Below are 21,941 nucleotides of genomic sequence, written 5' to 3'. Positions count from 1 at the left end.
TTTTACAGCGTTCACTGTTTGGTACAAATGACATGTTACCTGTGTTCTACGTGTCAGTACGAACGCGGTGATACCAAATTTATATAGTATTTGAAATGTTTTGATACTTTTAAAAAAAATGATAAACTTTGCAAAATAGAAAAAAAATTTTGTGTCATCATGTTCTAACACCTGTAACTTTTTCATATTTCCATGTATGGAGCTGGTTGTGGTGTCTTTTTATGTGGGACAAGATGACGTTTCTATTGATACCATTTGGGGAAAGATCTGATGGTTTGATCACTTTTTATTCAATTTTTTATAGGAGGCAAAGTGTTGAAAAAAACGCTTTTTGGCTGTTTTTATTTTTTTTGCCGCTACGCCGTTCGCAGTACGGGATAAATCTTTTAATATTCTAATAGTTCAGGCATTTTGGAGCGCAGGGATACCTAATATGTTTATGTTTAATGTTCTTTAATTACTTTTATAGCTAATCTAGGGAAAGGGGGGTGATTTGAACTTTTATATTTTTTTTATTTTTTTAATACTTTTAAAAACTTTTTTTTTTCTTCTGTTACATTTATGATCAGACCCCTTAGGTACCTTGAAACCTAGGGGGTCTGATCGCTCATACTATTCACTGCAATACTACAGTACTGCAGTGAATAGCAGAATCCCAGCACTTCTATTAGACGATGCCTCTGGCATCGTCTAATAGATCTAGTGCAGAGACAAGCCTGGAAGCCTTCAATAGGCTTCCGGCTGTCATAGCAACCGATCACCGCCCTCATGTGACGTTCAGGAGGGCGGCGATCGGGGAAACATGGCGGCGCCCATGCCGCCTGCGCTGTTTACACGCTGCGGTCGCGTTTGACCGCAGTGTGTAAAGGGTTAACAGCAGCGATCGGCTCGAGCACCGACCGCTGCTGTTATTGGCAGGTCCTGGCTGTATTATACAGCCGGCATCTGCCGTGTATGGAGCGAGCTCAGCGTGTGAGCTCGCTCTATACATCCCCATGCGACCCATGACGTACAGTTACGTCAAGGGTCGCTAAGGGGTTAAGCAGGCGTAACTACCAGGGTAGCAGTTGCCACAGGGCCCGGGACAACCGCTAGCACTGCGTTTTTTTTTTTGTTTGGTTGGTTTTTTTAATAAGCCCTACTTACTTACCTACTTACTTACGATCCTGGCAGGGGCCCGTTTCAGTAAGTGACGCCGCAAGCCCTACAAGCACTATTATACTCGGGGGTCCATATGCGTCGTGACGCAGGCCCCCCCCCCGGTCACATGACATCCTGGACATCATTGAAGATGGCCGACAGCGGATGAGAATGCAGCAGAACCGCGAGATAGGTAACAGTGGTTTTTTATGTTTTTATCCCCCCAGGTCTCCGATTATTATACTCTGGGGTCGGAAAAGACCCCAGAGTATAATAATTGTTCATGGATGTTCATAATGGAGCATAAAACTGTGTGTAAGGGCCACTATGGGGTATAATACTGTGTTCAGGGGCCAATATGGAGCGCATAATACTGTGTGCAGGGGCCACTATGGGGCATTATAGTGTGCGCAGAAATGTGGAGGGGTAGGGGTCAGTTGGTTGAGGCCTTTGGGGTCAGTCGTGGGGGGGGGGCCCATGTCAAAAGTTCACCACGGGGCCCCGCCATTCCTAGTTACGCCACTGGTTTTAAGCCTCTATCAGGCTAATAGAGCCCTATGAATATGTATAACATGTGTGTCAGGAGCTTCTCCTGGCATCCGCACTAACTGGATATCACAAATATATGATGTGAACATACTGTAATCAGCAGGTCAGTTTCATTTAGGTCAACCTAGATCATAGGATGACATATTGTGAATATATACTGACTTCTCTATTAAGATTAACTTATTTACATTGCAAGTACTCTTACAAATCCCATTCTTGGGATTTAGGTAAAGTAATTTTGCTTGTGTAACACGTCTATTATTCTGCCTCACAGTAGTTTTCTTTTTTACTGTCTTGCCTTATGGATCTCTAATCCATGATAAATTAATCATAGCGTTGACTTGTTTTTGTCCCATAAATTTGATACTGGGCTAGCTACTTTTATAGAACACACTGATCTCGATAGAGAAACAAAGACAGGAACACATGACAAACTGGGACAAACTGAAATAGGCCATATCTTCTTCCTATTGTCCTTATTCTGTCACCTGCTGTGGCGAATTGTCGCGGTGCGCTGATCTGTTTGTCATCCTAGTGCTTCCATGCATGAATAATGTCTCTTCTCTGTTACCCTGTAAAAACATGATGAAGGGGCTGGGTCCAAAAGTAAATAACTACACATTCTACAGTGTAGGAAAAGGGATAGCATTTTAAAATCCATCATGTCAAATTTTATGTTCCCCAACAGCATTCAAAGTAGACAGAGGAGCAGTCAGCAACATTCCTAGCATGTGTTATAAGACTGGCGGGTTCTTTCCCTAGCTTCATGTGATGCCCCATGACTGGCCAGAATTTTAGTCAATTTTAATTTTTGTGGTGACTTCAGGAGCTGGTACCCTGTGCAGATTTAAAGTGTAACTAAACTTTCAAAGAACCTTTGATTTTCTGGCAGTATTTGTGTCATTAATAATTTTGTAACATACTTTATTAACAAATTTTGGCTCCTTTCTATGAAATTCAGCATTTTTTCACTATTTCCTTTGCTTCTCTATTGAGACCTGGTCCCTACTTCTCATTGTGTAGGGCAGGGGTAGGCAACCTTTTATGTTCAGCGTGCCGATTTAAATAAAAAAAATCACAGATGAGGTCCTTGGAGTCAATAATCGTAAGGCTGACAACCCCAATACTAAAGTCATATAGCACAAACCATAAAGTGCTGCCATACTGCGTTCCCAGCCACATGCGTTTACCACTATTTGCCTTGATACATCAGTACTTTCCATTAGAAGTGATGTAAACATGTGTAACCCATAATTGGTGGTAAATGTGTGACAGGTAGCAGAGTGAGGTAACACCTGTAGAGCAGTGACACACAATGTACCTGGATGCTGCATCCCCGGCCGCCAGTACCTTCACTTTTCTGTAAGTGACGCTGATTAATTTCAGCCACTTTTAATTCCTGTTGCGGTAACAACAAAACCACAGTCAGGAATTAATGTGTGTCACACTTACCCCAAAGTGACAGCACCGATGCTCAGGGATGTAATTTGGCCACAGCAGAAACACCACAGGAAAAATCACGGTGTTTTACAGTAATTGCAAAGTGTGGTTTTGAAAACCAAGCTCACTGAAGTTATCACTCCAGCCCTAATCCATCTCTTCAATCTATCCCTAACCAATGGATCCTTCCCCTCAGCCTTCAAACACGCCACTGTCACTCCTATACTTAAGAAACCGTCCCTTGACCCGTCCTCTCCTGCCAACTATCGTCCCATCTCACTGCTCCCATACGCCTCAAAACTGCTTGAGCAACACGTCCACTCAGAACTCTCCTCCTATCTCTCGTCCAACCTGCTCTTTGACAGACTTCAGTCAGGCTTCAGACCCCGGCACTCCACTGAAACTGCCCTAACAAAAGTCACTAACGACCTGCTAACCGCCAAAGCCAAGCGCCATTACTCTGTCCTCCTCCTCCTCGACCTCTCCTCTGCCTTTGACACAGTTGACCACTCCCTCCTGTTAGAAATTCTCTCATCCCTTGGTATCTCAGACCTGGCCCATTCCTGGATCTCCTCATACCTCTCTGACCGCACATTCAGCGTCTCCCACTCGCACACCACCTCATCACCACGCCCTCTCTCTGTAGGTGTCCCCCAAGGCTCCGTCCTAGGACCCCTCCTGTTCTCCATCTACACCCTTGGCCTGGGCCAACTCATAGAATCTCATGGCTTTCAGTACCATTGCTATGCCGACGATACCCAAATATATATCTCTGGACCAGACATTACCTCCCTGCTGGCCAGAGTTCCAGATTGTTTAGCGGCCGTAGCCTCCTTCCTCTCCTCCCGCTTTCTCAAACTCAACATGGAGAAAACAGAGTTTATCATCTTCAGCCCATCCTGTATGGCCCCTCCCCCTGACCCATCTATCAAAGTTAATGGAACCCCACTTACCCCTGTCCCACAGGCCCGATGCCTTGGGGTAACCCTGGACTCTGACCTATCCTTCAAACCACATATTCAAACCCTCAACACCTCTTGTCGCCTCCAGCTCAAGAACATCCACCGAATCCGCTCCTTCCTCACCCCAGAAACTACCAAGATGCTCGTCCAGGCCCTCATAATCTCCCGCTTAGACTACTGCAACACCCTTCTCCATGGACTCCCGGCAAACACCCTCGCCCCCCTCCAGTCCACCTTAAACTGTGCTGCTCGCTTAATCCACCTCACCCCCCGATCTTCATCGGCTGCTCCCCTCTGCCAGTCCCTCCACTGGTTACCCATAGCCCAGCGAATTGAGTTCAAGCTACTAACGCTAACATACAAAGCCATCCACAACCTGTCCCCTCCATATATCTCTGACCTCATCTCCCGCTACCTGCCCACACGTAACCTCAGATCCTCCAACGACCTCCTACTCCGCTCTTCCCTCATCCGCTCCTCACACAACCATCTCCAAGACTTCTCCCGTGCATCCCCCATACTCTGGAACTCCTTACCACGACACATAAGACTGACCCCCACACTCACAGGATTCAAGAAGGCCCTGAAGACTCACCTATTCAGGAAGGCCTACAACCTCCAATAACACTATCACCGCACTGCCATCTGTACAGTCTCCCCCTCTCATTCTGTCTCTACCCCCTTCCCTCATAGATTGTAAGCCCTCGCGGGCAGGGCCCTCTACCCCACTGTGCCAGCCGATCACTGTTAGTATGATATGTACCTGTATATTTTGTGAATTGTATGTATCCCCCAAATGTAAAGCACCATGGAATTAATGGTGCTATATAAATAAACAATAATAATAATAATAATCACAGCATGTCAATTATATCTACGGAAATGCCGGCGGCTTTCCCATAGATATAATTGTACCAGAAAGTCCGTGGAGAAAAACTCAGTGAACTTTCTGTTCAAAGAGCTGCGGGAAGAACCGCAATGCGTTCACGCCGCGGTTGTTCCTGCAGTGCTTTAGCGCAGCGCTTCCGGCCCGTGGGGCCTTAGTTTAAGGCCAAAGCCCCACATTGCGGAAACACAGCTTTTTTGTTGCAGATTTTGCTGCGTTTTTTTGAGCCATAGCCAGAAGTGGATTGAGCATAAGTTAAAAGCATCAGAGATTCCTATATATTTCCCATTCCTTTTGTAGCCATTTTTGGCTTTGGCTCAAAAAACCGCAACAAATTCTGCAACAAAAAAAGCTGTGTTTCCGTGACGTGGGGCCTTAGCGTTTTTCAGAGCCAAAGCCAAGAGTGGATTAAGCAGAAGGGAGACGTATAAGAAGCTTCCTATATGTTTTCCATTCCTTTTGTAGCCATTCTTGGCTTTGGATCAAAAACCGCAGCAAAATCTGCAACAAAAACGCTGAATTTTCTTATCGGGTGGTGACTCCACCTTAAACCTCCTACACACAAATGACACAGATGTGGTTTTCACTGACCTATACATTAAAAATGAAATGACAGGGCCCCAAATCAAACAGATATAGGACCTTCTCCATAATTTGCAGCTCTTCAATTTGGCCCGGACACACAGCCACAAAAACAATGGCTGTGTGTATGGGCCCATTGAGATGTATAGGTCTGTACTTTTATCCACAGTTGTGGATAAAATGTATAGTCATGTGCATTACAGTTTAGCAACTCCATGGGCCTCATATTAATAGCAGTTAACCCCATCATACCCCTCACATTAACCCCTGTGTGATTTACATGATTTAAGAGTTACTGATATGTGAGACCTATGGAGGTATTAAGTAACTATTGTACCCCCATATGTCTCACATATTAGTAACCCTTATGTGCGGCACACAGGAGTTAATGTGAGGGACATGATGGGGTTAACTGAAATTAATGCAAGGCACACGGAGTTACTAAAACTAAATGAATAACCCCAAATGCCTGACATTAATATGAATAGTAACCCCAGCAGAGAGGGCAGCAAAAAAATAAAGGGGGGGGGGGGGTCCTAGACCAGTCTCAAGTTTTAATACCTGCAACTCCTGTGCTGGCTACCGTGCCAACAAAATATGCCTCGAGAGTCACCAACCCCTGGTGTAGTGAGTACAGACTGTATGACATGAAGAGAAAATGAGGGTGGGGCGGGTCACTTCAAACTACTATATATTGGGCATTATAAAAGCTAGAAACTTGCTTTTGGTGTTATGTAAAAGAGGAGGTTGTTATCTTTCATATACCACAATGTTGCAGCTGTATATAGATATCACAATCCCAACTGTTTTCAAGTATTGACATCTCTGTAAATCATACAGGTAGAACTGCACCAGCAGTGTCCTTAGTGTCTCCTCCTCCCAGATGTATGTTATGTAATGCATATTTTGTTTTATACATAGCTCTGAACATACTTCAGCCCATGAGAACCTGCTGTGCTGGGAATCTATTGGGATGAGTGAAACAGAGAGGTAATTTACACACAGTAGGGAAGCACTATTTCCAAAGACCTGAAGTGAGAAAGCAAAGCAAAGAAAAATATGCACAGCCCATAGATTATAGTGCAGGGCAGCCCTGTGTGTGCCTTCCATAAAATCAGGTGTATCCTCCTCAGAGTCTTTTTGTGGTAGTTGTTTGAACCAAAGCGAGAAATGGATTCAAATATGAAGCACTTATACTTCTCCGTCCTGATAGAACCAAAAACAAAGAAACAAAGAAAAGGATGAGAAAAAAGAAAGTGAAGGAGAGAGAAAGAAAAGACAGAAAAAATGAAGGAGGAAGAGAGAGGCAGAGTCTGGTCACGGAGTTCCCGTAACCTCATCAATGGAAGCGGAACCAACAGCATACAGCCTACCTCACGAGGTCTCTATAATACTGCATACTCTGTAAAAGAATCCAGAGAGTCCAGGCTGCAATAAAGGATTCATGCGTATTCCGGAGACAAGCAGTGAGGTCCTCCATACTTTGGATATCCTCCACTTCATGTATCCAATGAAGGAGCAAGAGAGAAGTGGAAAACTTCGAGTGTGGGAATGCAGGACCTGGCCACAATCAACAGATCTTTCAAGGAGGATTTGTGTTAAGTACAAATGGTGCAGTCAGAGAGGTGGAGCAGGTAGAAGGCTGGTGACCGAGGGGGAATGATCTGAAATACACCTTAGAAACCAACAGGTAGACCCCATCCCAAAAGTCCCTTAGTCCGGCACACTCCCAGAAAGTGTACAATAATGTCCCCTCCTGCATGCCACACCGCCAACATCTCAAGGAAGCAGATAGAAACATTTTGTGTAATTTGGATGGAACATGATACCATCTGGTTAACGGCTTATATCCTGCCGCTTAGTATTTACTCACAATGGAGCCCTTGTGGGCAAATTAAAGAATTCTGGAGCACTGCGAGTCAGAGAAGACAACGTTCAAGTCAGTCTCCTCCTTAGCCAAGAAGGCAGGCTTGTGGCCCGGTAGAGGGGAAACCAGCAGTAAGTAGAAGGCTGAGGGGGAGTGGCGAACTGAGATGAATCTGGAACAGGATTTCTCAAACAGAGAAAGTGGGGCCATGAATGGTGTTATGTGCTAGCGTGAATATCCTGTATATGGCATTCTGCACCAACCGTCCCTCACATACATGTATGTCATTCTGCATTTACAGGTTATCAGTCACTTTGATATCTTATAGTCAATAGCTTCTTCTCAACTTAACTGATTGTATGGATTGTATGGATCTCAGTGTCAGGATTCAAAGGGAATAACTCATCTGACTGAGCTATTTGTAATGCTGACCACCCCCCTTGCTGGATGTGGATCCCGCATTGTAGTTGTATTTGCATGAATAGTCCCACTATTGGACTTCCTATATAAGACTGGCCATTGCACTTCCTCGTCCTTCCTCCTATTGAGCTCCTTGCCTTTGGTCTAGCTTATCTGTTTGCTGCATTTATATTGCTTTTGGCCACATATCACAGTCCAAAGTATTGCTGTTTACATCTGTAGTGGATTTGGATCATGACTATGCCTCATACTCAAACTGTTGCTGCCTTTCTGTGTACCATATCTGGAGTACTACTTGACAACTCTTGTTTTTTAGTATCACCCATCATGACTTTTTCAGTCACTGGACTTTGAACCTGCTTCCAGACCTGTCATCAGATACCTAAACACATGACATTATACCCCAATAGACAAGATCTAACTACCCTTCCACTGCTATGCTATGTAGCTGCTTCTGACATGGTTGTTAATTGCACTTTCTCCAATAGATACTAGGTGTCTACCTATCCACTACTTTATAATAGGAAATCATGTTGTATGCTCTCCCCTTGTGTGTATTTTTCCTTCCACATTCCTAAGACATATTGATAGGGAATTTAGATTGTGAGTCCTATATGGGACAGCGACTTCAATGTCTATAAAGCGCTGCGGAATATGATAGTGCTATAAAAGTAATGTGAGCAATATATGGCAGTTAGTTTCCAACCACCAGGGAGAAATGAAAGCTACAGAGAGCGCCTGCAGAGTGAAAATGTACTATATAATGCAAAATCGAAGTCATACAGTGGCCAGAAATAGGGTTACTTCTCATGAACACACACAGCAAATAACCTACTTGTACTCTCTGCTATCCCACTTGATTTTATATCATTTACTTCCCCTTCCACGACAGGCCAACCAGTGGACACCAGAAATATGTTTAATCCCCCTACTAAGTCTGCCATTCCCTTTTTTCCATATAGAAGTCAGGGAATGTAATGGAGACTGGAAACCAGGGAATATAGTCTACTTTATCTTCCCCTTTGGACTAAAAGGAATATACTTCTTATTCTACTGTTTAGCAAAAATATAACGTTCCCCTCTCCCATTGGAAAGCAGGGACTGGTTAAAGACTGATGTACCGTGGGTCTTACAGAAAAACATTGTGCGTACAGGTCATAACATTAATACATGATATTCTGGATTAGTTGTAAATCAAATTGTTTCTAGCAGAAAATGATTGACTACAAAAGCATTTGCTGGGACCTCAGCCCCAATAATGTTTTCGAACTTAGACCCATCAGACAATTCATTGATACTTAATGGTCAACCAGCCTAACCATTGTAGGGAGTATAACTTACAGATATTGACCACAAGGAACCACATGTAGAATATTTCAATACATGACCTCTGGTATTGCTAACTAGCCTTAGTTCATATACTGTACATCGGAACTGTATTGAGTCTTTACTGCTTTGGTAGTCCATGATAAAATGGGTGACACTCTGAATATTGAGCTGGGTTTTTTTTCTACTAAATGTGCATATTGTACTGTAAATTTTCATAGAATTTTATTGAGAATCCTAAAAGTCTGGACACTTTACAATGACTATATATTCTATCTGCATTCACAGAGGATGAGCCCTGTAAGATATCTGATTGATGAAATGTACAAATGACTTGTAGGTATTAACTAGAGGCAGGCTGGCATTATTAGTTCCTGTTTTCTAGGTCATGTTATTTACTAAATCTAGGTCCTAGTATATAAATACTGCATCCATGATTTAGATCTAGAGACCTCATCACCAAAGGAAACACGTGATTAATGCATAGCAGTCCGCTCAGGGGCTTTAAGCAATAGTGCATTGACCTGGATTTAAGTCTCCTTTCCAATATCTGTTGCTCCCACCTGTAACCACTTCACTGCTGGAAACATTTACTGTAGTTGCTTATTCAGTCTATTTAAGTCTATACATTGTAAATCATGAATTACTTGAAATATTGTATGCGTCACTATAATACCTATCATTACCTCCCTAGGTAAACTGATGCTAAGTCTTAATATTTTTATTTATGTATTATAGGGCCCAGTTTCTGTTCGCTCACGCTGTCCTTGTTGTACCGCGTGGTGAGTTCATGTGGGCGTTGGTTGCCTGGTAACCAGAACTCATCAAGCTGAGAGCTAAGGACGAGTAGATAGGTGCAATACTCACGATGCCGGCTTTAACCCTCTCCTTCCTGCATTCCACATTGCACTTGAAAACTCTGAGCAGCACATTTGCAAATCAGTGAAGATGTAAATAGCATCAATTCTGCAATTCTGCTCAGAGCTGGCCTGTATGCAGAACAAGCTTATGTAATGTATGTAAAATAAGACCCCAAAATAGACAACAAAACGTTGTAATGACAGAACTGGAATCAATACAGACAAATTATCTGTAACTGCTTTAGACCAGACATTATGACGTTATTTAGACAGTAAATTATAGACACTTATCTCCCTAACCACAGGATGTGAATAAGTGTCTGACTGCTGCGGGCCTGACTGCTGGGACCCCCGAGATCGAGGGAATTAGGGGTCTGCAAGTATGCCTGAATTCCCCTTAAGTATGAAGAGGTTCTGCTATTGCTCTAGTCACTTCCTTGGTATGTTTGATATAACAATCTCCAGCAATCCTACAGAAGTGGATGGAGCAGTGGTAATGCATGTACCACTCCAGTCATAGGGGGCTCTCAATGGGGCACTTGTGGACCTCTTTTCTCCTGATCGGTGGTCGTCCCAGCAGAACCTTAGCAATAAAACACGTGTACCCATCCATGGCATAGGTGATGAGTTTCTATAGTGGGAAACTCTTAACCAACATGATCATGCATCTTAAAATGAACACTCACCACCTAATACAATAGATTTCTATGTCCAATATTGTGTTAATTTTCTTCTTCTTATAGCAACTGGAAGTTTTTGATAAATACCCTTCTGTTTTATGCTGAATGTAGCAAGAGCAAGCAGAAAGCTCCACCTAGTGGTGGCTACAGTCAGCCAAATATTTCACATGAAATGGGGTATTCTTAAGCAATGGCATATTGCTAGGGTTTGTCATCACTTTATTTTGTTGGGGGTCTGCTCCATAGATGCCCGATTTAGCCAGTCTTTCATTTAAGGGTCACAGTGCTAAATTGGTATTGTGGTCCCTCCCTTCTTATGTTCTAGAATTAAAAAAATATCTTTTTCATCTTTTTTGCCGTCATGTCTCCTGGACACTGCTGCTAATCTGTGGAGTTCTTTAAAATGGGCTAATGGACAAAGTATGTTGGAGCAATTCCTATTTTTACCACTAGGGGTCAACATCTATTTACAGAAAGTGTAGTGGGATATAATTAAAACAGAACTTCTATTGCTATATATGTAAAAATTTTAAAAAAGACATAATTCTGCCAGGCACATTTCTGCATTGTAATAAATCATAGGCTGTGAATTAGGGTAACCAAGGTAACTAGAATATTTGTTGGGCATGTAGCATCTTCCTCTGTGCGGCAACGCATCACAGTTTTTCCCACATCGCTTTTCACAGAAAGTCTGCAGTTCTGGAAATCACAGCATGTCCGCTACGTGTATATTTACGCAATGTATGGATAGGATTTACTAGAATTCCATCCACTTTGCAGGGACTGTAAAACACTGCATTTTTTTCCACGGTGTTTACGCCACTTGGGGCCCCAGGCCTTGAGAATTTTTCCAGTACATATGGATGGATAACTAGTGATCATAAAATTAGTAATTTTCTACTCCAAATGCATCCACCTCTGATAACTAAAGCATAGCATCAAATGAGGTCAGCCATAGACAAAATCGCCTATACATTTAACAGACTAGCAAGGTCTGGCTGGTAGGGCATGTGCCTTGGGGACCAGAGGAGGTACCAACAAGACACTGCATTGGCTATGGTATTTAGATACAGGGCTATGTCCCCAGCTGATGACTTGCCTTTTCCATATCACACACTATGCAGAAATAAGCAATAGTTAAAGCGTAAGCAACTTGTAATTTTCTGGCATCATTTGTGACATTAATAAATGTTGTAATATAATTTATTAACAGATTTTGGCTCCTTTCTCTGAAATCCTGCTCTGAAATCCACTAGTGACATAGACGACTAATGATTCCTTTGGCTGCTTAGTGACTACAGCTCTGAGCTACAATACATCATGCAACTCAGGACCAATACTCAATAATCATACTTGCTAACTTTCCCAGGACGCTATCAAATAAAGGAGTGACCCCCTGGACTCCTAGAGGAGCAGGCAAATCTCCTGAGCCACCGGGAAAGCAGTCACTTTTGTAAGTGACTTGGGCTATTTAAAGGGGACATAGTCATAAGAAAAGGGGGCTCAGATGTTGGTAAGTATGACAATAAGTCATGTAGCTTTTCCTGGCGTCACTGGTGTGCTAGGTTGAAATCTGAACAGGAGTTTAACTGGGGGCGTCCTCTACATTTAGAAAAAAGAAGGTTTCTATAAAACTCCCTGCTGTGAACCATGCCCAAGCACTATTGAGTCTAGTGATTCTGATTCTGCAAGGATTTGATACGACATTGCTTCTGGATTATTATTTATTGACCTTGACTTCTATTGACCAAGCTTCTGATTCTGTGCTGCTGGCTATCCATGTATGACCTTGGCCTGTCGTGTCCTGATATGCCTGCCCTGACCCATTGGCTTTTCTACGACTTGGTCCACCTGGCACTGATCTTTTGGCCTGTTCTGGGCTATCCCTCTGTCTTTCTCATTGGGGTCTCATTTCTGGTCAGCAGCCACCAATCCCAATACCCTTAGGGTTGGTGGGCAGGTCTACACATCTGCTTCCTGTTACATCTATCTATCTATCTATCTATCTATCTATCTATCTATCTATCTATCTATCTATCTATCGAATATCTAGCTCTCTAAAGCAACACAAGTTATGTCATAGACATACATGGATATGTATGTCTATGTAAAAACATATGGTAAGTATTTTAACATTTAAAATGTTCCAAAAAGTTCCTTTTTGGGGGGAAAGGTTCTTGCCCATGGTCTTTTAGACACACAGAATGGTGGTATTGAAAAAAGCAATAGTTTTGTAGAAAAATTAGCCAGTTTTGATGACTTTTAAACAACAGACAGTGTTATTTGGGAGAAATATTTATGACTGTGTGATTAGTTGAAAAGTTAAAAAATAAAAAAGCCACCAAAATATTTATTCCCAATGTTGATCCCAATATTGTGTTGGTATTGGAAGAACCAAATGGTTGTTTGTTTGTTTTTATTTTCTTGTTATTATACCTACAGAATGACAGTGGTAAATGGCAGTGCAACTATAGAATTTGAAGAAAATTTGGGGTCAGAACACTGACAACTTGGAAAGTGATAAAAAATTGACTTCATAAAAAAAACACCAAAAATTGTCCCTCTATGGGAGCGGATGCAACACCACTGAGTGACAGTTACAGAATTTGAAAAAAATAAATAAAATGTGACACTATTAATGTGCCTGGCCTGCCAGCTGAAAAAACTAGAATATTTTCTTGCATGGAAAGGATTTTATGACACTTAGAACAGCACTTGGGAGGCAAAATAGAATCTGGATTATCCTGAAAGTTATACCTGTATGGGTAACCATGCCACATCAACATTGTGATTGTAGACTTTACAGAATTTCAACAAAAATTTGGGGCACACAAAGAATGCTGTGTTTCTGCAACATGGGGGCTTAATCTTAGGCTAAGGTCCCATGTTGCGGAAATGCTGCTGTTTTTGTTGCAGATTTTGCTGCAGTTTTTTGAGCCAAAGACAGGCATAAAATGAGCAGAAGGTAGAAGTAGAAGAGCCTCCCATATATTTCCCATTCCCTTTTTAGCCATTCTTGGCTTTGGCTTAAAAAAAAAAAAACCACAGCAAAATCTGCAACAAAAAAATGTGCGTTTCCGCAACGAAGCCTTAGCATTAAGTAAGTTTCCTTTAATTGGGCTCACCTGGCAAACTAGTTATCACAGGTGTTTGAGATGAATTTCATCCATAGGAGAGCACTTTGTGGGTAAAGGTGCCAGTCAAGGGCACGTCATGGCCAGTAACAATTATAAGGGTATTGACAGGACTCAATCCATAGAGTCTGTATTGAGATATCATAACAAAGGTAAATCTCGCAGGCAGTGCAAATGTCCCTACAAATTATCCCATCCCAAACGTTTATGAACATTTATCCTAATTAATGGGTATCTGAAAGTAGGACGAAGCCTGCTACAGCCTGTGTTGCGAGACTCATGTCATCGGCAGTAGCAGGCTTTCCTTTTCAATATTCTCATATACCTCCAGATACTCATTTAAAAGAGGTCAATATTTATCACTGAAATTTATACTCTACCTCTATGGATTAACTGCCATCAATACCCTTCTAATTGAGATTGATGTAACTGGTCTAAAGAGCCCTGAGTTACAATACTACCCATAACTTTAATTGAAAAACAAAAAATTAAATCTTTATGACACCTAAATCCAATTTATATAATAATTAGGAATGTGGTGTGTATATAAGTAATGGCATATAGGTATTGGCAGTAGAGTGGATTCAGATATCCAGAACCTGGATTAGTACCTGTGAGAAGGTGACAGGCAGAGTGCTGGAGTCCAGGTATATCAACCCCAGGTTTCTGACATATGAGTGGTCCAGGGTGGATCTGGAGTAGGCCTCAGCCCAGGTGTAGATCCTGGGCTCATTACTAACCCATAAAAGGCTGCAGAGCCTGCAGTTCATGGCAGTTCCTGTTTTGTTTGTGTGGTAGGAAGTAAACCACATGTATAGTTAGGTTATCCATTCTGTTTAGTTAGTTGCTCAGACGAGCAGGTATTTATTTTGTTTTTGCCTGAAGTTAAGGATGTATTTTGTTTTGCTCATTTTGTGCCTGAAGTCAAGGTTTAACGCATTAAAAAGTAGAGTGAAGAAATGGCGGTCTAGCACAGTCTAATATCAAGCTTACATAAGATCAAGCATTAAAGGGATTGTTCAGGATAAAATGATAATTAAACTAAGACACCCTCACCCCGCCTAACCTCTAACTTATTTGCTTTATAAAAAAAATGTATATTTTGCTCAGATCGCTTAGACAGCCATGTGACCGCCCCAGCACTTTTTCTGATTTTCCTTTGACTTTCCATTTCCCCGTTTTCACAAACAAAACCTCAGCTATGCCCCCCCCCCACCCCACCCCATCATTCTTACCTGTCTTCATGTCCTGATATTCTGGACACAAAATGTCACTTCCTTCACTTCTGCCAGTGCCTGCACAATAGAGCCAAGTATGATGGGGTAAGAGGGGGTGGGCTGAGTTAGTTAGTTAAGTAGGGGTAATGGTCTGTGGGCTAGCTAGGGAAACAGGGAGGGTGTATGAGAGAGGAAGGGGAAGGGAATCAGAGGGTGATCTGAGAGAGGAACAATGCATCATGGTAGTTGTAGGATAAAAAGCAGGATAGAAAGCAGGAAGCTACCTATGTAAACAAATGCACACTGCTAAAGGTATTTGGATGCACTTATTAACCCATTAATAGAACACAAAGCAAGCAAAAATATTGAAAATAGATAACTTTTTGTACTTCATCACAAGACACATTCTAAGAATGTATTTAAAGGGGTGTCTAGGACCCAATAAGGTTGGACTAATAGGTCATCAGTATCAGGTATACGACCAGAAACAACTCCTATTCAAGTGAATGGAAGCAGAGCTGTATTGTCGTACACGCTAGGACATTTGGTTAGTGTTGGTTTATGTGAAGGGGGGTATAGAGTGCAGTACATGTTGAGACTTTGGCATATCTCTGAACCCTTAGCTGGCAAATACAAATGGTAGGCTATCCATGTACTGCATGTGCCAGGTTCTCATGAGTGAAATCCCCTCTGTATTCCCTCTACTGTGGTTGGCAACAGAAGTCTTTACTATAAAGTCAGAATAATCTAATTGGTATTTCAGAAGGGAACTTTTCATGTAGACCTTTTTTTTTTTTTAAAAAAAAAAAAGGACCTTTCATGTCCTCGGGCACATGCAGTTTTACATGATAGCTCTTCACTGTCAGAGGAGCGTCCCTGATAGTCTAGCTGGGAACGCCCCTCCTGGCAGTCTGTCTGAAGCTCTATACTGTGAAGGGGCATTCCTTACCACCCAGCCATGTCGCTGAGTGGTGAAGAACGCCCTCGCTGTACTAGTCTATGTATGACTACTGTCAGGAGGGGCATTCCCAGCTAGACTGTCAAGAACGCCTTTCTGACAGTGAAGAGCTATTGGTAATTGCACCGATATCTCTTACTCTGCGGCACATAACAGGAAAGCCAGCAGTCCACTGAATTCAGGCTTTCCAGCAGTATATAAAACCGCATGTGCCAGAGGACATGAAAGGTCCTCTTTAAGGTTCTTAGAGAATGTATTGCATGTATAAATTGTGACCGGTTGATTTTCCTTGCATCTGCAACCTTCTAACAGTATTACATGCTGAGAACTGTCTCAGATTGGATTGACTGGTTGTCTAGTATCACCGGGTGCAACTTTCATTTTATTCAGCTGCGGAACAGAATATCCTGGCAGGTAATGTCATTGGCAGACTTAGGCAAGGGTCACACTTGTGCCGTGCTGTCCATCGTTTGGACCCGGTTGGAGGACCCAAATGATGGAGAACCAATCCTCTAAAACAGTGGTCATCCTCGAACAATCACAGACCCCATAGACTGTAATGGGGTCTGCCAGGTGTCATCAGCTTTCCAACCTTTCGCTACGCCAATTTTCAGCGAAATCTGTGACTGATTCTCCTATGGGGACTCCGACACACATGTAAATGAAGATGCCAATTCACACACCAGCTAAAAGTCCCTGGTTTCTATAGAACTCTATAAAAACAGAGAAGAGTTGGTTTGGTATCAAGTTTCCTAGTGACAGACTCCCTTTACAGCCAAAGCCACATGTAGTGAAACGCAGCTTTAAAAAAAAAAAAAAAAAAAAAAAGCTGCCGTAAAAACAGCTTTTTCACTGCGTTTTTGCCACCCCTCCATATAAGTCTATGGGCAAAACTTTAACATCCTATTTTTCAAAAACTCAAATGGTGAAGTTTCTTTCATCTTGACCTACAATATAATGGCAGCAAATCCCTTGTTATAATATTAACATTTTTTGATGCAAAGCACATTTGACCAAGTTTTTTTTTTACTTAATTGGATAGTATGTGTTAAATATTTCTGTGTTTTTCCATAGTTTAAGATATAGAGGTTATGTGACATATGAAAATGTGGTTCAGTATGTTCTAATAGGAAATGGAAGTGATCAGCAGAATTATTCTCAATTATGCAGTCTACATCCGCAGTGCATCTGCAGAAATGTTCATAATTTAGAATATGCAGAGTGTGCGACTCATAAACTCAAGATTGATTATCTTTTGCTGAAGCCAAATTTCAGAAACAGAGCCAAGAAATACTGAAATGCATTTTTTATTGTTTCCTCATTGATTTTAGTAGATAATAAATATAAAACTTCATGTAATACAGTGATGTGCAAATGTTGTAGGCAGTTATTGAAAAAAATTAAAGCTGGGGCCCCATGTGATTTCAATGCCCTGGTTTGGTTATGGCAGAAACGCAGCGGCAAAAAACACTTCGTCTTACAGTCCCTGCAGATGTGGATGGGATTCTAGTGAATCACAACCACAGTGAATAAACAAAGAGAAGTCTAAATTGAATCAATATTTTTGTGACCACCCTTTACTTCGTCTTACAGTCCCTGCAGATGTGGATGGGATTCTAGTGAATCACAACCACAGTGAATAAACAAAGAGAAGTCTAAATTGAATCAATATTTTTGTGACCACCCTTTACAAGGAGGTCATCCAAATATTTTGGAGATCTAACCACAGACCCTTTGGAGGAGAAGTCCTGAAAGTGATGATAAGGCCCCAAGAGCCGTAATATCAACAACCTCAAGTCTGTCTGGGTTTACATTAAGAGACAGAGAGATTTCAACGAATCTACATCCAGAGAAGATCTGTGGATAGTTCTCCAAGATGTCTGGGACAACTTCTCTGCCAAATTCCTTCAAAAACTGTGTACATAGAAGAATTTGTGCTGTTTTGAAGGCAAAGTGTTGTCACACCAAATATTGGTTTGATTTCAATTTCTCTTTTGGTCATTCTCTTAGTTTTGTTAATTGGCAAAAATAAACAATTAACACTTCTAGCACTTTGAAAGCATTCTTACATTGCGGGATTTTTTCACCTGTCTAAAACCTTTGCACTTTACTGTATATTAGTAGTGGCCATAGACAAGTACAAGTACATAACTTTCTGTTGTCCTCTTCTTCTTTTACACTCCAGGAGTTATCCGCTAAACAGACAGATGAATGGATGAATGTCTGCTGGTATATTGATCCGACATGGAGGTACCACTTGCCAAAGACTTCCAGTGGCAGTCATTAGCACCCCTATCTAGTCCACGGGTGTACTGTTCACTGGTTGAAGCTGGAGGACAAATTTTCTCTATTGGAGGATGTGATGATGCAGGAAACCCAATGAACATTTTTGAGGTGTTTTCTCCTGAGATCAACCGTTGGACTAGTCTGGCGCCCATGCCTTCTGCTAGAGCGGGAGTTGCAGTGGTTTCTTTGGGCAAAAGAATCATGGTTGTTGGGGGTGTGGGAGAAAATCAGACACCTCTTAAGGTAGTAGAGGTCTACAATATTGACGAAGGGAAATGGAAGAAAAAGAGTTCCTTACGGGAGCCTGCTATGGGCATATCAATTACTGCTCGAGGTAAACACAAGGATCCCTTTCCAAGCTTTTTCATTTTATATTGTTCAGTTTGATCTAAGGCTAAATATGGACTAAGAAGGTGGTGGTAATATCATCCGAGGAACAATGACATGCCCATAATAGAATGCTTAAGTGTTATCCCACAAAAATTGCTGAATCTCAAAGAGCTATGAACTCTACAGTTTCCATAGCAATTTTGAGAAGAGCCAATAGCTCAGTTATATCTACTAAGATTCTGCTATAATTTCAAGGAAACATTCAGATGATTTTTCAGAAATGTCAAAATTATCTTATATCAAAAAAATAGTTCTGCACATAGTAAAGCCTCTAGCAGACGGCCATGTCCAAGATCAGTGTGCTATCTGAGTTTTTCCATGATATCATACTGACCCATTCATTTCTGTGGGTCCTTGCACATGACCATGAATTACACGGTCCTGTGTGTGACACCACTGTCTGCTCCACAAAATATGGAACAGTCCTATTTATTGAATAAATGAGGCCACAGGAAACACAGCCGGTGCACATGCGGTACACGGATGACACCATGTTCCACCTGTGAGTCGGCTATGCCGTTCATTTACGTGTGCTACCGGTTAAAACTGCTTTTTTTTGCTCACAGTAACCAAACAGAGAACAGCTTTCATTTCTTGCTGCTCTGGAAAAATTAAAGCTGAGTGGTTGCTTTGAGGAACAAAGACTGATGAACTGTTTGACGGTTTTGATAAATGGGAACCACAGTAGTAGATTTATGAAAACTCTCTAAAAGAAAAAGTTTTGTTGCCCATAGCAAGAACTCAAAATACAAAATGAAATCTGAGCTGTGATCGGTTCCAATGGGAATCAATGTCTCTCACTAATGGGAGACATGACCCCCCATGGGCACCAAATACTGTTTTACTCTTAGACAGTTTTGATAAATGAGACCCATTATGCCTGTAATAGCAAATAACATATAGTATAGCATTATCTGGTTAGTGGATCAAACCTATCAGAGCTTTGAAATCCTGAAGAATGATCATTTGAACCTAGTGTACAGACTTCTGTATTTGCCGTAACTTTCCATAGTGCATCTGATAAAACTGTTTGATGGTTTCCAGTTTTTCTCTTTTCACAGATTGCAGGGTATATGCAGCCGGAGGAATGGGTTCAGATTTGAGACCACATTGTTTCCTTCAGCAGTTTGACATGTTAAAAGATATTTGGGTCCATTTTGCACCAATGCCAACACCTCGCTATGGTGCTACGTCCTTTCTTCGAGGCACAAAAATCTATGTATTGGGTAAGTACTGTATCAATCACTCAGTCATCTGGCCGTAATATGGATGGTATATATGTAGGTAACCATGAGACATACTGCAGAGATCATATAAATATCTAACCCTAAAACTGAGCTCTCATATGATGAACCACGATTATTTTTATTTTTTATTTTTTTATTTTTATTTTTTATATGTAGATTGTGAGCCCCACGTAGAGCTCACAATGTACATTTTTCCCTATCAGTATGTTTTTTTTTTTGGAATATGGGATGGAAATCCATGCAAACACAGGGAGAACATACAAACTCCTTGCAGATGGTTTTCTGTCCTTGGCGGGATTTGAACACCAGGACTCAAGCGCTGCAAGGCTGCAGTGCTAACCACTGAGCCACCGTGTGGCCCCATGAACCACGATTATTATGATTATTCTTATTCAATGAATGGAGGCCACTAATCCAGTAGGACATATAATGCCCATGATACCTCCCTTAGTATAAAGGATCTACTTCCAAACACTGCATTTATGCACTACAATGTCTCATAGCGCCTGTGCTATCTGTAATATCTCTATGTGTTCTACCAAAAACATTCATAGGGACCCATTAGGAGACCTATTATATATACAGTAAAGAGCGGTGAAGAGTAAAACAGATTGCAGTGAAAACTGCAGTTCCAGGGGTCCTGATGGCGGGCGCCGGTTTCAATTATTCTTAAGTGAAGTGTTCAAGCTTATTGACTTCATCACAAATACACCTCGGAGACGCTTTGACTTAACAGTTTTCAATTTTTCTTGTCATTTGTTTTACCTGGAGACAAAACAAGATATTGACTTGGTCCTTCTGAAAAAGGAACTCCTATGAAAATGCTAAACTCTAGAGTCTAGGGGGTTTGGCTTTGGAAAGAACTCATGCAGAACTTCCTCTTGTGGATAACTTTTATAAGGACAGGGCAGATGTAAAGTGCCATATGTGCAGCTTAACAAAGATATTGAAGATTTACATCCTAACTTTTAAAAAGTCCATTTATTTTGTTAGCAAATGAGAATTCTTAGGATTTGATCACGGTTTCATTTACTTACAGAATGTTTTGCATTCTTAAAAGGGACCTTTCACTACCAGGCGGTGTGTGGGGCTGGTCCTGTCCTCTTTAAGTTCAGTTGTGGCTATTTTTGTAAATAAGTTGACATAAGAAAGTGTTGCATATTGGTCATAAATTATAAATTGTCTTATAATGTTTAATGAATAACAAAGTGACAATTTGCATACATGGTAATTCATATGACAATTAATGGGAGATTCCACTCAGAAATTATTTTGAAATTCTGAATATTGTAAAATAACAAGTCAGATTCAGCTCATGAATCCTCCTCCAATTCCAATGCACTCTACTTCCTGAGCCACTGATGACAACACAATACAATCCTCACTGGAAAACCCCTTTATTATAGAAGTACTTTGGTTTTTACAGTTTTTGTAGTGATCACAACGGTTGTTTGCCTTGTATATAATTGAATTGTATGGGAATTTTTTTTTAAACCTATTTTGAGAGTTCTTAACCAGATCAGAACCATGCCATCTTTGGTTCCCTCCCCATTGAGGTGTAGCCCACAGCAAAATCGGCCCATTATCTAAGTACTAAAACTCCTCCTTCCTACACCAACTCTTGAGCCACTTGTTTACCTCCCACTGCCTCTCCAGTGTCACCCGTCGTAGAAGCAGTATTTCCAAAAATACCACCTTGGACACGATCCTTGCCTTCTGCTTGCTTCCTTGATCTCTGAAATCATTTTTAAGGAACTTCCATCTACCTCTAGCTTTGCCATCTGTGCCAATGTGCACCATGACCCCTGGATCCACACCAGCCCCATCTAGTAATCTATCAACATAATCTGCAATGTGTTGAACTCAAGCGCCAGGAAGGCAACACACTGTTCGATGATCCGAATCTTTGTGACAAATTGCCCTGTCTGTTCCCTAATAACTGAATCCCCCACTACTCTAGCCTGTTCTGTAGCAAACATTCTCCTAGCTGTAAGAGG

General features: G+C 41.6%; 1 protein-coding gene across 1 annotated transcript in view; it reads left to right on the top strand.

The window, feature by feature from the left end:
• KLHDC8A (kelch domain containing 8A) overlaps nt 1-21,941 on the top strand; it is a 38,969-nt gene that overhangs the window by 6,864 nt on the left and 10,164 nt on the right. Inside the window, exons 2-3 of the mRNA XM_075264184.1 lie at nt 18,207-18,641; nt 19,759-19,923. Coding sequence (XP_075120285.1) covers nt 18,266-18,641; nt 19,759-19,923 — 541 coding nt within the window. The 5' untranslated portion in view covers nt 18,207-18,265. The remainder of the gene's footprint in view (nt 1-18,206; nt 18,642-19,758; nt 19,924-21,941) is intronic.

The sequence above is a fragment of the Leptodactylus fuscus genome, chromosome 2 (genome assembly GCF_031893055.1).
Source record: "Leptodactylus fuscus isolate aLepFus1 chromosome 2, aLepFus1.hap2, whole genome shotgun sequence".
NCBI classification, from domain to species: Eukaryota; Metazoa; Chordata; class Amphibia; order Anura; family Leptodactylidae; genus Leptodactylus; species Leptodactylus fuscus.
This window is presented reverse-complemented; position numbering and strand designations above follow the sequence as displayed.